Genomic DNA, 18,143 nt, shown 5'->3' on the forward strand with positions numbered 1-18,143 from the left:
TCGTCTTCATGGTAGAAATGTGGCCAGAAACCATACCTTTGACATGAAACAAGGCAAGTGACTCATCTGTGCGCACAAACATAGAAATTGGGGTGCAGAAAAAGGTCAGCAGGTTTCTCTGAACTGATGAGTCAAAATGTGAAAAATTTGGCTTTAACAGAAAGCAGTGTGTTTGCAGAAGAGCTAGAGATGAGTGCAATAATAAGTGTCTGCAGGCAACAATTGAAGTTCCTTGCTAGTATGGGCCTAAATTTTGGCAAGTGGAGTGTCACGACAGCTGTCGGATGACAGTCCCTAAAACTAGGGGTGACCTAGCTCGCCCTATTCCCCGGGATACTTCTGAAGGTGAAGATGCCGGGGCCTCCACCCTTGCCTTATCTCCTAAATTAGCCCTCTGTCTGTTCTCTTCCCCCACCCAAGGAAGAGTGGGGCTACTGTGCACCGTAGTACACCAACCCGACAAACAAGGCAATACAAACAATGGTTAACAGAAAACTCCAGGCATACAAAACATTCACTCATAAAAAAAACAAAGGAATGCACTAGGGTATGGAGTTAGGGGAATGAACTAAAATAGAGAAGAATAGGGAATTACCAAACAACATACAAATCAAACACCAGTCACAGATAACTCCTTCAACTCTCCTTCTCATATAAGCTCCTCTCCCTCCATTAGCCATTGAGCAAATGCTTGCTCTGACAAGTATTTGCAACAGAGCCCAGATTATAAAAGGGGAAAGGAGTGGCTAACCAAGCTCAGCTGTGAACACAGGCATTTCCAACATGGCCAATTAACCACTGATCTGCCAGAAGAAACATTTAAAATGAACAAGTGCTTCTTCTCAGCGCAGGAGTAGGAGCAATCAGACGCTGCAATCTTCTGGCTCCACACTGTGGCGGTAACCCCATGACATGGAGTTGTTGATTTGGTCAGTATTAATCAGGGCTGCGGAGTTGGAGTCATGGAGTCGGAGTTAGTTTTGGTTGGAGACAGAGTCGGAGTCGGTAGAAATGTACCGACTCCAGCTTTAAAAAAAATAAATTAATACTTCATAATTGAACTTTCATATGAATTTTATAAATGTTAGGGTACTGTCACACAGTGGCACTTTTGTCGCTACGACGGTACGATCCGTGACGTTCCAGCGATATCCATACGATATCGCTGTGTCTGACACGCAGCAGCGATCAGGGACCCTGCTGAGAATCGTACGTCGTAGCAGATCGTTTGGAACTTTCTTTCGTTGCTGGATCTCCCGCTGTCATCGCTGGATCGTTGTGTGTGACAGCGATCCAGCGATGCGTTCGCTTGTAACCAGGGTAAACATCGGGTTACTAAGCGCAGGGCCGCGCTTAGTAACCCGATGTTTACCGTGGTTACCAGCGTAAAAGTAAAAAACAAAAACAAACAGTACATACTTACATTCCGGTGTCTGTCCCCCGGCGTTCTGCTTCCCGCACTGTGAGCGCCGGCCGGCCGGAAAGCGAGCACAGCGGTGACGTCACTTTCCGGCTGGCGCAGACACAGTGGAGAGAAGCAGAACGCCGGGGGACAGACACCAGAATGTAAGTATGTACTGTTTTTTTTTTTTTTACTTTTACTCTGGTAACCACGGTAAACATCGGGTTACTAAGCGTGGCCCTGCGCTTAGTAACCCGATGTTTACCCTGGTTACCCGGGGCCTTCGGCATCGTTGGTCGCTGGAGAGCTGACTGTGTGACAGCTCCCCAGCGACCACACAACCACTTACCAACGATCACGGCCAGGTCGTATCGCTGGTCGTGATCGTTGGTAAATCGTATAGTGTGACAGTACCCTTACTCAAATATATATGTTCTATCAAACTATGAACAACAGTGATAAGCAGTTCTGCTGAAGATTTCTTACTTCTTGTGTGTCACTGTTCTCCACTGCCCTTATCTAATCTTATACTTGGTTAACCTCATGCTGCCCCAACCCCCCTACTTACAATGTATGAAACTGAAAGTGAAAATGTGTTGCAAATTCTTAGTAGTAAAGCTCCTCCTCTAGACTAGATGTTTACTAGGTGTGCGTCTTCCAAGCATCTCACAGCTGCTACTCAGAAGAGGAAGACTGTAAGAAGTATTATTCAACAAACTTTGCATCAGTTAACTGTGAGTACATGAGGAATAACAGTATTACTGACCACTATATCAGTTGTACGGCCTGGCAATAATTTTGTACAATTGTTTTTAGGAAAAACAATTGTCATTCGAATTGTGAATGCAGAATTAAAAACCTGAGAATGTCAAAGAAGCGTCACATTAAATCAGCTGTATTTGAACATTTCACCATCACTCAAGATAGAAAACATTATGTCTGTCAGTGTATGACAAATGATCCAGACGAAAACAAATGCTGTGAAGCCAAGATCAGTGCATATTCAGACAAAGATAAAAATGCTCCTACCAGAGCTTCTAATCTAAAGAAACATTTACAGCGCTTTCATCCAGAAGTACTGAAAGCAGTGGATGAGAAAGACTGCATCCAAACCAATGAACCAGTGCCCAGCTCTTCCAGCCAAACAAAGGAGCAGAGAACTTTGCAGCCATCAGTTGCAAGATATTTTGTCAGTGACAAAGTTACTGTGACAATGACAGTAGATACATTTAAAAAACAGATCATAGAGCTTGTTGTAAAGGATAGTGTGGCTATTTCATTATTTTCACGACCGGCTTTTATGTGTCTGAATGGGGAAATGGCCCGCAAGCTTGGTGTTTCTCTGGAGAGAGAGAGTATTAGAAAATCAGTAATCGAAGAAGCTTTTAAACAAAAAAAAGAACTTAAAAAAACTCTCAAGGGACGCTTTGTGTTTCTTAAAATGGATGCCTGCACACGTCACAGAGTGAACTATTTTGCCATCAATGTCCGATTTGTTTGTGACAAAAATTAAATAGTTACCAAGACATTGGCAGTAAAAGACACCAAAGCTCATCACACCAGTGTGTTTCTCCAGGTCTTGGTGGAAAAGGTTCTGCAAGACTATGAACTTAAAAAAGAGCAAGTTCTTTCTGTCGTAACTGACAATGCTTCAAATATGATAAGTACTATTAAGCTAATGAATGAGAGTAATGATGGTGACCAGCAGCTAGAAGAACATTCTGTGTCCACAGACACAGAAATGTTTGAAATAGAGGAACACAGTATTGTAACTGAGGAGCAAACTGAAGTTGCTTCAGATGAACAGCAACATGATAGTTTAGATGATCTTGTTGAAACTGTGTCAATACGTTCTTTCATTCATCACATGCGCTGTGTTGTGCATACGCTACAGCTGGCTATAATAGACAGTCTGCAAGAAGGACATGCTGCTGCACTGATTGGCAAGGTGAGAAAATTGGCTACTGTTGCCAGAACCCTTAAAGTTGACTCAATTTTGAAGAGACGTGCTGGAAAAGGGGCAATTATTGATCAAGCCACACGATGGGGCAGTACTTACTTAATGATTCAGCGCTTGGTTGAACTGAAAACCTTTCTTGTAGACATGGCTAACCCTCAACTGACACTAAATGAAAGTCAGTGGAATCAGGTGACTGAGCTGGAAAAATTGCTAGTGCACCCATTTACAGTAACTAAAAAATTACAAGCAGAGGACTTAACTCCAGGTATTTTCTTAAAGGAGTGGAAGAACCTGATGTTTCGCCTGTCCCAAAGAGGAGGGTTAATTGCAAGTGGCATTGCTACATCAATGAAACGGAGAGAGGAGCTACTATTACAAAATAACATTCTTTTGGCAGCTGTTTATGTAGACCCGATGCATCGGATACTTCTAGATGATCAACAGCTAACTAAAGGAAAAGAACCTCTGTTTGAAATAGCAGTAAGGATGAAAGGGTTGCAGAACAGTCAGGAGGAACAAGAAGAATTTGGTCGTCCTGCCACATCTTCACCCTCATCAACTGATGAAGAATTTAATTTCGAAAAATATTTGGATCACAAGGACCGTGCAAAGCGTTCCCGCATAGAAGAAGAGTCATCCCCATCAAAGAACACAGCCAGTACATTTCAGCAGAATTTTTCATGTGCACTAAAAGAAATTGAGAAATTTGACCGTTCATCAAAAATAACAGTGCAGCAAGCGATTCCTCTGTATCCTGACATTGTCAGAGATGTTGCCCGAGTGGTTACTGCTTTGCCACCAACCCAAGTTAGTGTAGAGAGGTTGTTCTCTGCTCTCAAAATAATTAGATCAGATTTGAGGGCATCCATGAAGGAGGATCTGACAGAGGCAATACTTTTTCTGAGGACAAATGTATAGATTTCTTCTTATTAACTGCATAACAGTGTTTATTGCATATTTACTTACAAGAGTTTAGAAAAGTTTATAAAAGTTATTTGCTATATTCTAATTGTATTCTAATAAATATAGTTTTTGCTCTAAGTGGTCTGATTACTTATATGATGGAGAGAAACTGAATAAGCACGATGTTAATATTTTACAACAGTAAATTTACTGTTACGAATTGGCCATTTATGAAGGAGTCTGAGCCGGAGTCGGAACCTGATAAAATCCAGGAGTCGAAGTCGGAGTCGCAACTGTGGCTTACCGACTCCACAGCCCTGGTATTAATAGTGTCCTCATTGCTGAGAAATATAAGAAGTTACTTATTCATCATGTAATACTATCAGAGGTGTCCGCTTTGCTTCAAATTTATTCTGCAGCATAACAACCCCAAGCATACTGCCAATGTCATCATTAACCCCTGCACGGCATATGACGTACAGTTACATCAAATGTAACTGTAACAAGCCAAGCACATATCTTTCATCTTTCCTGGCAGATTAATTACTCACTAGGCACTGCTCCTAATAGCCAGTTTCCTACTCCACACTGATGAGGGGCAAATACCCCGAAACAGCTGTCTGTGGATGGATACCATGTTTTGGCTTAGGTGGTTTTCCTTTATTGGATTCTGCCCTTCCCGTGGTTGTTCCTTCCTGGTGAAAGACCTGGCTATTCATTGCTTGCGTTGAGAAACACGTGATGGTGTCTCTGCGGCTTTTCTACATGCAGATTAATTATTCAGTCATTATGTGCCTCTAACAGCTACCCTCCACCCATAGCTATTAACTTGTCAAATGCCACTGCCATACTCTGACAAAAGCATTTAACATGCATCGGCAGGTGGGGCGCGTCATTCTATTCGCGCATCGACATGCCCATGATGTGATCGCAGGGCACTGATGAGTTGATAGGACCGCTGGGATATGCTGAAGACCCCTTTGCCTGTCATTACGATACTCCTGTGAAAGCCAATTTAGCTGGCACTCATAGGAGTTCATTTAAAAAAAAAAATCAGTATTCACACAGCCCCATATCCCAAAAATTGAAAACATTACAAGTCTTGGATATGGTGACAAAAACATTTTTTTTTTTTTTAACCACTTACATTGACCACTTATGTGAAAAAAAAAAAAATCTATATATCTTGGTATCTGCACACTTGTACTGACCAGGAGAAACATATTACCAAGTCAGTTTTACCATATAGTGAGCAAGGTAAATAAAAAAAAACAAAAATTGCACTTTTTTCAATTTCAACGCATGGGCATTTTTTTCCCCATTTCCAGTGCATCACATTATAAAATTAATCATATCATTCAAAATTAAAAAGTACAACTCGTGGATGATAGAATAAAAAAATGCGATTGCCCGGTCACTGCAGGAAGACGGCGGCTGCAACTACTGTGCCCACTATTAAAGAAAAAATGAATATTCACTGCGAGTGCATTGCATCTTTAGCAGCGGGCCTAGGCTTTAGCTGCAGCAGCGGGCACAGGCTTTAGCTCAGCAGCCGGCTCCTGACACCTGCAGCTCCCCCTCCTTCTTCTCGGTCCCTCACTCGAGTATAAGCCGAGGGGGGCTTTTTCAGCACAAAAGATGTGCTGAAATACTTGGCGTATACTTCAGTATATATGGTATGTCTCTTAGAAGAAGGGGAGGAAAAAATGAAAATGAAAAAAAACGAACAACAGCCCGGTCATGAAGGGGTTAAGAACTATCTTTAGCGTAAAGAAGAACTTGAAATCCTGGAAGTGATGATATGGCCCCTCAAAGAGCCTTAATTTCAACATCATCAAGTCTATCAGTGATTACATCAAGTGATAGAAAGATTTGCAAAAGCCTACCTTTACAGAATGTTCCAAACATCTTGGAGAAATAACCAACCTTCCTGCCATGTTCCTTCAAAAACTGTGTGCAAGTGTACCTAGAAGAATGGCAAAGGCAGCCCTGCAGTTACTGAGCACGGCTACAGTCACTGCTGTCCACTGATGACAGCCTGGCTCCGTAGAGGTGCTCCTCCACAAGTGACCGCATGTTCAGTCACTACTTCTAACACCGCAATCTCGTTCCCTGAAACACATCGTGATCAGAGGGCAGAGCTAGAAGCAGTGGGAGTGACATCAGTAGGGCCCCCTGATGACAATTTGTTTGATGGTGGTGATACAAGCAAGGTGAGTGACAGTAGCACGGCCCCACAGGTTCTATAACTGCCCTTAGATAGTCATCAGGGGGAGGCACTTATGTCACTCACACCACCACTTCCATCACCACCCCGTTGATTCGTTTCAAAGAAAGAACCTGTGGCGTTAGAAACAGTGACTGTGACTTCCACTGAAGATGTAGTCACTTCTTGATCACTTCTTGATCACCTCTACTGAACCAGGATGTCCTCAGGGGAAACAAAGAACTGTGTGTTATACTTTTTAGTATGTAATCTAATAAAGTTATTGTTTATAAAGAAATGGGATTTAACTGTTCTTTTCTTTATAAACAAAAGTTACTAGCCCTCTGTGTCTAATGTATTCAAATAAGGGGTCTGTAATTTATTGTCATCTGCAGGGCTGTTGAGTCGGAGCCATGGAAATTGAGGAGTCGGAGGTTTGGCTTACCGACTCCACAGCCCTGGTCATCTGAGCAGTGCAGTCTAGTGTAAAATCCCAAACCCTGTCAACAGGTAGAGTTGTTAGCGTATGTTCGCACAGGGCATATATGCAAAGTATGTTCTGGATGGAGAATCTACAATGTGCTACACTAGCAGCAAACTAAATTAAATTCAGCAAGCTCTCATTCACACGTGGGGGAATTTAGCAGTATAATTCGACCTACACTGCTAAAGATGCATGGTGATGTACGCAGCATACTTTTTTGCAATTTTACTGCATGTTAAGATGTGGAAATTCCACAGCTGATACAGCCCGTGGGAATGTACAATTGTTTGACACTTGTCGTTCCCTCTAAATTTTTCTTTTCATTTTATATCCATGCTTAAAATATTCTTCTGCAGCCTAGCTCTCTAGAGACTTTCTGGCCTAAGGTTTAGGATTCATGGTGCGAGGAGGCTGCACGGGCTACCATCAGATGCTGAAGCCCTCACCTACAAAGCTCTGTGAAGTGCCAGCATACAACACACTTCTCAGCTGCCACATCTCAATTATTTCATCCATAACATCATAGCCACATCACATTTATCTATAATCAGGCTACACAGAGGAGCTCAAAAATGAAATCACTTCATGACCTTTACAGAGCTCTGACACTCTCTATTAGAGATGAGGGGACACAAACTGTAAAGTTCAGGGGTCATACCGGACACCTAGTGTTCGGTGCGGAGCTCCGAACACTGACATCTCCTGGAAAAGAGAGAGAGAAAGAAAGAAAAAGGTCTCCTCCAGGCCCATGGCAGCACCTCAAATATATAGCCTGTTGGCAGAGCTGGGCAAATTCTCCATATGGCTCACTATACAAAAGATGGTACTATCACACCAGGCGCACATACAGAGTAGTAACCCCATCTTCTACCATCATAAAGCCCTGCTAAGCCGGAGCCCAGAGTGAGCCAGGAACCCAGGCAGCCAGGCCATCCAAAGTCAGCAACATACCCTAACAAAAGCCCAAATAAAGGGGACCTCAGAGAGCCGCAAGAAGTGATACATAAAGGGACGGAAAAATGAATTAGAGGACGCTCAGAAACCCACCATCTATAGGTCACTACAGAAGTACTACACTGGAGAGGTTACGACATCCCAAATAGGCTTAAACACCATGAAACATGAAATGCCGTTTTCAGAATAGCTATTAAAAGTAAAAAAAACTTGACAGTAGCAAATGATTCCACAACCAAACCACGTAAGTTAATTGCAGTCCTAACCAAAGCAGTCTTCTGCTGAAATTATTTGGACCTCCAAATTCTGTTTAAACCAGATGAGACAAGAATTCACCGCTTGCATCAAAATTGGCCAGTTCATAGCTTCAAATTAATATTTCATGACAAAGAGCTACTCATTACTCCTCCCGTCAGAAACTTCTAGTTGTACAGTAACTGCAGGTGTCTAGCATCCCGGTCTCACACATGTACTGTCGGGACTGCTGTCATGGTACACTTCACATTACTAACTAGATAGGAAGCAGACAACGAAACACTTCAGAAACAAAATGGCAACCTGCGGCTTTCTTCCGCCTCTCATCCTTTTTCTCCTTCTTGCCTATTGCATTTTCCAATAGAGAGGCTTGTTTAAGATCTTCTTCCGTCACCAGAAATACAGGGCTTTGCTTCATCTCCTGGAAAAACAAAAACAGGGACACTACAAATGACCATTGTATTATCAGGTTGTCCTTTGCTCCTCTATTCAGCGCTCAGATTGCTGGAGACCCAACAACTACTCTATATCACCCATATTTAGATGCATGGATCCCTCCTACACAAAGCACCATATTTACCTCTAAAGGTGCTTTAAAGAAAAAGTCGCCAACCTCTGGGAAAACATTGCAGCCAAATTCACTGGGCACCTGATGGTCTATCTTGAAGAAACTTGAAGCGTAAATGTATCTTCAACTTTTCTAACCCATAGAAGGCATAAGTGATGGATTCTAACATTCCTGTCTTTATAAATTCTATATATGCTGGAGGGAAAAAAAAACATGCCTGCAATATTGCCAGCCTCAGACCATGATCTGAAAGTAAAATGATCAAAAACTTCAGAGCGATGCTGAAAGAACCATGGTAGTTATTTCTTTTATCTTTAAGGTCAATTGTTTGGTAGGTCTGAGAAGTGTAATCATTCTTCTAAAAAACAAAAATACTTTTGTGTTTTATAATACATTCTTAGAGGCATAACCCTTTTATTTTTTTTGTTGTTGCCTCTATGGAGCATCTTATGGGGCCCTTATTAACCTTTATGCAGCACTGTATGGGGTAAATGTGTCTATGGAGCATCTTATGGGGCCATTATTAACCTTTGTGCAGCATTATATGGGGCATATTTTACTATGGAGCATCTTATGGGGCCCATCATGAACTTTATGGAGCATTATATGGGGCTCTTGATTCAATATGGATATTCAGAAACACTTAATCTACTGATGTCTCAATTAATTTTACTTTTATTGGTATCTATTTTTATTTTGGAAATTTACCGGTAGCTGCTACATTTTCCACCCTAGGCATATACTCGAGTCATTAAGTTTTCCCAGTTTTTTGTGGCACAATTAGGGGTCTCGGCTTATACAAGTATATACGGTATTAATATTTCAAGATCAAATGATCAAAATGTACTTTGTTTCTGGGACAACCCCTTTATCAACAGTGCTAATTATCCTATGTTGATCAAAAGATTGCAGATATCACTCGTATCACGCATTAATATACGTGGTGTGCCTCTATGGCAATTAAAATTGTTTGTAGTATAACCAAATTTTGATGTGTGGTGTAAATAATTTTTTATACAAATATGATTTTTTTTTTTCTTAACTCGTGTCTAGGTAGAAAGATTATAATGGGCCTACCACCTCTAATAAATATGACAAGCAAACGGCACCAAAATGCTGAGGTTGAAACATATTGCTCTGCCTTTTTGCCAACTACAGAGTATATATATATATATATATATATATATATATATATATATATATATATATATATATATATATATATATATTTATCCTCGACCTGTCGGCTGCCTTTGACACAGTGGACCATTCCCTATTATTACAGACCCTCTCATCCCTTGGCATCACAGACTTGGCCCTATCCTGGATCTCCTCATACCTAACAGACCGGACATTCAGCGTCTCCCACTCCCACACCACCTCCTCACCTCGCCCCCTATCTGTCGGAGTCCCACAGGGTTCAGTCCTTGGGCCCCTGCTCTTCTCCATTTACACCTTTGGCCTGGGACAGCTCATAGAATCTCATGGTTTTCAGTATCACCTCTATGCTGATGACACACAGATCTACATCTCTGGACCAGATATCACCTCCCTACTAACCAGAATCCCTCAATGTCTGTCCACCATTTCATCCTTCTTCTCCGCTAGATTTCTCAAACTTAACATGGACAAAACAGAATTCATCATCTTTCCCCCATCTCACGCGACCCCCCCAACGAACCTATCCATTACAGTAAATGGCTGCCCACTCTCCCCAGTCCCACAAGCTCGCTGCCTCGGGGTAATCCTTGACGCTGATCTCTCCTTCAAACCACATATCCAAGCCCTTTCCACTTCCTGCCGACTTCAACTCAAAAATATTTCACGAATCCGTTCATTCCTCAACCAAGAATCTGCAAAAACCCTAGTCCATGCCCTCATCATCTCTCGCCTCGACTACTGCAACCTCCTGCTCTGTGGCCTCCCCTCGAACACTCTCGCACCCCTCCAATCTATTCTAAACTCTGCTGCCCGACTAATCCACCTGTCCCCCCGCTATTCTCTGGCCTCTCCCCTCTGTCAATCCCTTCACTGGCTCCCCATTGGCCAGAGACTCCAGTACAAAACCCTAACGATGACATACAAAGCCATCCACAACCTGTCTCCTCCATACATCTGTGACCTCGTCTCCCGGTACTTACCTACACGCAACCTCCGATCCTCACAAGATCTCCTTCTCTACTCCCCTCTAATCTCCTCTTCCCACAATCGTATACAAGATTTCTCTCGTGTATCCCCCCTACTCTGGAACCTTCTACCACAACACATCAGACTCTCGCCTACCATCAGAATCTTCAAAAAGAATCTGAAGACCCACCTCTTCCGACAAGCCTACAACCTGCAGTAACCACCGATCAACCAACCGCTGCACGACCAGCTCTATCCTCACCTACTGTATTCTCACCCATATATATATATAAGCAAAAAAGTGCAAAAAAGAAAGAAATGAAGTATGTTGTGCTAACTTGATGGAGCTGTGAACACCACAATGGAAAAGTATAAGAAAGTATAAAAACTCCAGCTGCTGCAGATCCACAGGTCATCTGACCAATACAATGGAATTGGGAGAAGGTAAGTGGATATTTCCGCGCTGCTGATGAGTAGATTGAAGATCCAAAGCCAAGAATTAGTATAAATTCAAAGTACACACACTTCTCCAGGATTAACCGTATGGTGTGGTTATATACTGAAGAAATGCGTGTACTTCGAAATGTGTACATTAAAAAACGCAAATTATACTACTTCAATCTACTAATCAGCAGCAGGGAATTGTCCATGTTTCCTCTCCCAAATCCACTGTAGATAGATTGTCAGTGATATTCATTATTATTGCATTCCATGGGTACATTGCTAAATCATTAAAAATTATATAAAGATAACTTTCCCGGAGCCATTGTGGGAAACCTCCTTTGGTGTTAATAATAAATCAAAAGCACATCATTAACAAATGGAGTTTTGGAAAATGCATAATGCAAGTGAAATGCCTATATGTCCTGGTCATGTAACGATCACATTGGTGAATAGCTCGGAAAAATTACTGCAGTTATCAAAGTACAACATGATCAAAAGAGATCTGCTGTAATCCAATGACTGCAAGCAAAAATAGTGAAAACCGTGGGAAAGAAAGAACTAAATTGTCTAAAAATAAAATAATAATAATAATAATAAAGAAACATTTCTTCCCACGCTGAATACATTGGCTGAAACGGTAATGTGCTTTTAGGTAATTAGTTAATATCATGAGAATATATATAATATATATATCATATCAGTGACCACATCATTCATACCTTCTCAGCTTTGTGCTGCATGAGGTTACCGAAAATATTGGAGCATTCATTTATAAACTTCTCACTGACGACAATGCTGTCTCCAAAGATTCGAGCGGAGGACTTTTTATTTAATGCCCTCATGACTTGCTGTAGTAAGATTGAAGTGTCTTCCACAGAAAAGCAGCTCGGTAACAAAGGCTAGAATCAAGAAGACAAAAAAGCAGCTTACAAGTGAAGAATAAGAAATCCTTCTAAGGGAATGTGCATACAACACACATTGCGTTTTTGTCACCTTTTTTTTTTTTTTTTTTTATATTCATTTTTGCCACAAAAAAAACCAAACGGTTTCCTAGGGACCGCAGAGTGAATGCGATTCCTGAAATCTCATGCACATGTTGCTTGCTTTTTTCCATGCAGTAGGTTTAAATCTGCAGCATGTCATTTTTTTTTTGCAGCAGATTTCACCCACACTAATGAATGGGAAGAAATATGCAACAAAAAAAAAGTAGGAAAAAACATTTTAAAGCAATGTTTTTCATGCTAACACATCAGGATTTGCAGTAGACTTTTCGTCTGCACTTACCCTATGGAAGGCTACACGCAGAGCACTTTAGAAAAAGCGTTGTGTGTTTTTAGGTATTTTGAATGGCATGTACAGTGAAATGTTAGCTCAATGCTAATAGTGGCATATAAAACACACTAACGGGTTTTGTGGAGTTCAGAGACATTTTCAGATAGGACATATGTCTAGCACTTCATTTTAAAGGCCCCTTCCCTACATACCTCAATATCCAGCCATGATCCTGAGCTAATGGCTTCTTCAGCAGAAGCTTCCACCTGATCCAATATACTCTGACCAGCACAAACGGACTTCAGGTAAATTAACGAGGCAGACTTGTATCTTTTCCTGATGTATCCAACTGGGTCTGGGATCCCAAGTCTCGATAAGGAATCATACTCTGAATAAACATAGCAATAGATGAATAACAAAAAGCCAAGCCGTGCATTGATACAATTTGTAACTAATGGACACACTTCGGATCATTTATATAACTTATTCCTTTATCTATCTATATTGGTCAGACATAAGTTTTTAATCTCTAAAATCTGTAATTGCTGAAAAGTTATATTAAAAGCTTTGTCCTATCTAGAATGACAAGCCTGCACACTGTGTGACTGCAGACTTGTGAATCCTTCCTGTGCGTGCACTGTGCGCTGTGAGGATTCGCAGCTGCCGGCGCCCCATTATGCAATATGCATACTGGCGGCCACAACTGTTCGGTGGGCGCAGCCTCGGTTGTCACACATTTGTATTGAGCGCCCACTAGACAGGCTTTGGCCGGGAGTATGCACATCGAATACGTGACAGCTTGGAACGGCGCAGACAGCGGCGAATCCTCACTGCACACAGTGCGCTGAGAGGACTTACAAGTCTGCAGTCATACAGAGTGACAACCCCTTTAATAAACTATGCAGCACAGAATTTTGGATCCATTTACTGAACATAGAAACAGTTTCTCTACGGATCTGTACGAGAGCCTTGATGTGACTCTCACAGGAATGCAGAGAGAAACAGGTTTTTGGACATGGCATTGCTTTGGGACATCATTCACTAACACAGCGCCTGTAAGAATCATTACTCCGCTACTATTTATCACATTTATATATCACTATTGGAGGAAACATTTTTGTGGAGTGTTTTTTTAACGCCTATGTATACTTTAGCACAGAATTTATTTTAATAGTTTACTTGTTTCATAAATGCAAAGATAAGCAACTTTCCAAATAGTCTTCATTACACATTTTCTCTGCAGGGGATCTGTAAAGGCCTTTATCTAGCAGATACACATTTGGCGCTCCCACAGCTTTATTTTCTGCCTTCCCTCTCTTATATCATTGTTAGGGCTTGTGGATATGGCTGCATTTTTGGTCCGACAAAATATCAGAACGCACAAGGACCAATGTTATTCTATGAGGCCGTGCTGCATGACTGAGTTGGATCTGATACTCGGATCGCACTCGGTCATGCAAGTCAATGAGTCAGTGGAAACTATTGGACTGCACTCGGATGACATCTGAATGCTGCCCAATTTCCACAGACTGACAGAATGGAGAAGATGGAGACATTTTTTTCTCTCTTCTCATCTGAGAGAATCATGTCACTTAAAGCTCGCATTCTGATCAGAGCACAATTGACCAGACTCTCTCAGATTAGAGAATACATGGTGGTCTACACTTAGCCTTAGAGACAGGAGGGAGGGGGGTTTACACAGATCTGCAGTGGAAAGAGGCAAAAAGTATCTACAAGTTTATGAACGTAGAAAAGCTATAGACAAGGAGGAAAGCAAATGGAGAGGAGGTAACTGCGGTCCTGGAGCTGTGCGGATACATGAAACAAGTGAGGAGAGCAGTGCCCTGGAGAAACGCACAGCTCACACCCAGCCTACATTAATGAGGGACACTACCCACAAGGGGAAAAATCTGAAACTTGGATCCGACAGGAACCTGCACATCAGGACGTCCCAATATTAATGTAGGGCTGCCGATTGCAGGCTGGGGGGCCGATTCATCAAGACTGGCGTAGCCATACTCAAGATACGCCAGTCTTACTGTTGTAGAAGGTGCACACCACTTAGTGAATGCAGCGTGGTATAAGTGTCGGAAATGCTACTCCGGCCAGGGAGAAGATCAGTGTATCTGGTGCACACACTGATGACACATTTGATGAATCTGACGGCCGTGCGTGGCCATGTCCCAGCAAACTTCATTTTGCCAGTGCTGATTCACACTAGCGTGAAAACACACAAAGTTGCAAAATTTGGGGGGCAAATTTGGTTTTAACGACTTTTCAAAGTTTTTAACCAAGTTCTCTGGCATAAGCTTGGCTTAATCGCCCTTTATTAACTAAAATAAAAAATAATTGTTACATATGTTGGTTTTTATGTCAAAAGGTGGCCATAACCTTTAAGGGGAATTTGTCACCAGATTTGTACCTGAGAGCAGAGTCCCCAATTCCATTTGTATGACACTTCCTGGTCTTTGTGTCGTTTCGATTGAACCCCCACTAATTTATCAGCAGGAGATCATCACTAGAGGACTAGTACACAGAAGGCCATGTAGCCCTCCATATTCATGAGCTCTGACCTGCCCCCTCCACTGATTGGCAGCTTTCTGCCTATGCACAGTGCCCACAGAAAGCTGCCAATCAGTAGTGTGGGCGGGGTTATACTGAGCTCAGCATTTATAGACTGCTAGATCTGCAGCAGAGCAAACAGTAATCTTTGTCACAACTGCAGCAAGCAGCCTAGTAAGTGGCACATTGCTGGAATCAGGGTCTCTGCCCCTACATAATCCTGCTCTCAGCCTAGTGACAGGTTCCCTTTAAGTAAAATTATTGAAATATGTGTAATTACACTTCTAAACGTCCTTTCTTAGTGCACTTGTAGTCACGTAGCCTGTGGTCTGGTAATTACACATGTCACACTGTGATGATGGGTAACGAGAAGCTGATGGGAAAACAGTCCCTTTTGTGTGCATTATAGCTGATAAATGCCCCGTTACTCTGAACTCCCACCTCTTTCTATTTTAGTCAACACAAATGAGCCGTAGTGCTGAATGTCGTGGGCTCGCAGGTCTGGAGGCAGAAAGTGAAAAGCCAGATTTTTGGTGCCCGAAGCGGCATTCTCTAAATCACCTTCATGTGGCTGAACACAAGATTCACAAAGACCCCCTTGTTTCGTGAACACAGAAGAGAAGTGCGTTACCTAGGTAACCGTTTTGCTTGAAAAAGGCGTCTATCCAATTGCTCTGTGTTCTGGCGTAGATGTCGGGAATAAACACAGCCTTGTCCTGTCTTCCGCCGACCACTGTGCCCTTCAAACGTCCACAGTTTACAAGTTCCTCCAACAGCGCTGTGAAAAGAGATTACAGCAAGCATGTCTTTATCTCAAAATGGCAAGTCCTAATTGTCAGCAACGCCCACAACTGTCCCGGAGAGGACAGAGACGGACCCCCATTCTACTATTAGACAGTGGGGCAAACAGGTGGATATTACTACACATAGGAAATGGAGACTTCAACTCTTGGAGTCAAGTCAGCCTAAGATGTGCTAGGTGCAATATATCTGCCGCATTTTCCTACTGTGGTTTAAAGACTGAGCGTTTCATATGCCAGTCAGAAAGAAGACGTGTCCAAAAATGGAGTTAAATACCTTACAAATTCCCTAAGCTTTCCAGATTTGACTGGTCTTTTCTGTTTTGTGCTGCATCACTCCACTGCAGAGATATTCACATTTCCTCTACACTGTGTGCAGATTAGGCAAGTTGTATTTTAGAGGATTATTTTTATTACTGATCAACAACTATGTTCTCAACCAACCCAAAAGACTCATAAATATCAAAGCTAAGCATTTTTGGAAGTTGGAGTGGGTTCTTTTTTAGATTTGGCTATCTTAGGAGGATATCTGTTTGTGCAGGTAACTATTACTGTGCAGAATTATTAGGCAACTTAATAAAAACCAAATATATTCCCATCTCACTTGTTTATTTTCACCAGGTAAACCAATATAACTGCACAAAATTTAGAAATAAACATTTCTGACATGCAAAAACAAAACCCAAAAAAATTAGTGCCCAATATAGCCACCTTTCTTTATGATGACACTCAGCAGCCTCTATCCATAGATTCTGTCAGTTGATTGATCTGTTTATGACCAACATTGCGTGCAGCAGCCACCACAGCCTCCCAGACACTGTTCCGAGAGGTGTACTGTTTTCCCTCCCTGTAGATCTCACATTTTATGAGGGACCACAGGATCTCTATGGGGTTCAGATAAGGTGAACAAGGGGGTCATGTCATTATTTTTTCTTCTTTGAGACCTTTACTGGCCAGCCACGCTGTGGAGTAGTTGGAGGCATGTGATGGAGCATTGTCCTGCATGAAAATCATGTTTTTCTTGAACGATACCGACTTCTTCCTGTACCACTGCTTGAAGAAGTTGTCTTCCAGAAACTGGCAGTAGGTCTGGGAGTGGAGCTTCACTCCATCCTCAACCCGAAAAGGTCCCACAAGTTCATCTTTGATGATACCAGCCCATACCAGTACCCCACCTTCACCTTACAGGTGTCTGAGTCGGAGTGGAGCTCTCTGCCCTTTACTGATCCAGCCTCTGGCCCATCCATCTGGCCCATCAAGAGTCACTCTCATTTCATCAGTCCATAAAACCTTTGAAAAGTCAGTCTTAAGATATTTCTTGGCCCAGTCTTGACGTTTTATCTTATGTTTCTTGTTCAAAGGTGGTCGTTTTTCAGCCTTCCTTACCTTGGCCATGTCCCTGAGTATTGCACACCTTGTGCTTTTTGTTACTCTAGTAACGTTGCAGCTCTGTAATATGGCACAACTGGTGGCAAATGGCATCTTGGCAGCTTCACGCTTGATTTTCCTCAATTCATGGGCAGTTATTTTGCGCCTTTTTTGCCCAACACGCTTCTTGCGACCCTGTTGACTATTTGCCGTGAAACGCTTGATTGCCAAACTTTTGAAGCGTGATCACCGAACAATTTCAAGACTGCTGCATCCCTCTGCAAGACATCTCACAATTTTGGACTTTTCAGAGCCCGTCAAATCTCTCTTCTGACCCATTTTGCCAAAGGAAAGGAAGTTGCCTAATAATGAAGCACACCTTATATAGGGTTTTGATGTCATTAGACAACACCCCTCCTCATTACAGAGATGCACATTCCCTGATTTACTTAATTGGCAGTTGGCTCTCAAGCCTGAACAGCTTGGAGTAGGACAACATGTATAAAAAGTATCATGTGATCAAAATACAACTTGCCTAATAATTCTGTACACAGTGTAAAGCGCAGTATGTGAAATCTCCGCTTTGCAGTCCAACTGAGTGGTTTTTTTTCCCCAGTCTTTTCTGGGCTGTGCGCAATTTCACCCCTACCTCTCAGACGCTGCCAATCATAGTTCAGCAGTCTATTGGAAAGAGGGGTGAAAGCACACGCCCCAGGAGAAGACTGTGAAGAAAACACCCAGCTAGTCTGCAAGGCAGAGATTTCTGATAGTCTGCTCCAGAAGAAATAAATGTGAAAATCTCTACAATGGAGCGACGCAGCACAAAATGTAGAGATGC

General features: G+C 42.2%; 2 protein-coding genes across 3 annotated transcripts in view; one reads left to right on the forward strand and one right to left on the reverse strand.

The window, feature by feature from the left end:
• Positions 1–18,143, forward strand: part of LOC143809899 (uncharacterized) — an 848,616-nt gene that overhangs the window by 313,814 nt on the left and 516,659 nt on the right. The gene's annotated exons all lie outside the window — the stretch shown is intronic.
• UFL1 (UFM1 specific ligase 1) overlaps positions 1–18,143 on the reverse strand; it is an 84,460-nt gene that overhangs the window by 42,379 nt on the left and 23,938 nt on the right. For both annotated transcript variants that reach the window (XM_077289701.1, XM_077289702.1), the window contains exons 8-11: positions 15,769–15,915; positions 12,788–12,963; positions 12,023–12,202; positions 8,468–8,585 (exon numbers count right to left, since the gene is read on the reverse strand). In XM_077289701.1, coding sequence (XP_077145816.1) covers positions 8,468–8,585; positions 12,023–12,202; positions 12,788–12,963; positions 15,769–15,915 — 621 coding nt within the window. The remainder of the gene's footprint in view (positions 1–8,467; positions 8,586–12,022; positions 12,203–12,787; positions 12,964–15,768; positions 15,916–18,143) is intronic.

This window comes from Ranitomeya variabilis, chromosome 2 (assembly GCF_051348905.1).
Source record: "Ranitomeya variabilis isolate aRanVar5 chromosome 2, aRanVar5.hap1, whole genome shotgun sequence".
Classification (NCBI taxonomy): Eukaryota; Metazoa; Chordata; class Amphibia; order Anura; family Dendrobatidae; genus Ranitomeya; species Ranitomeya variabilis.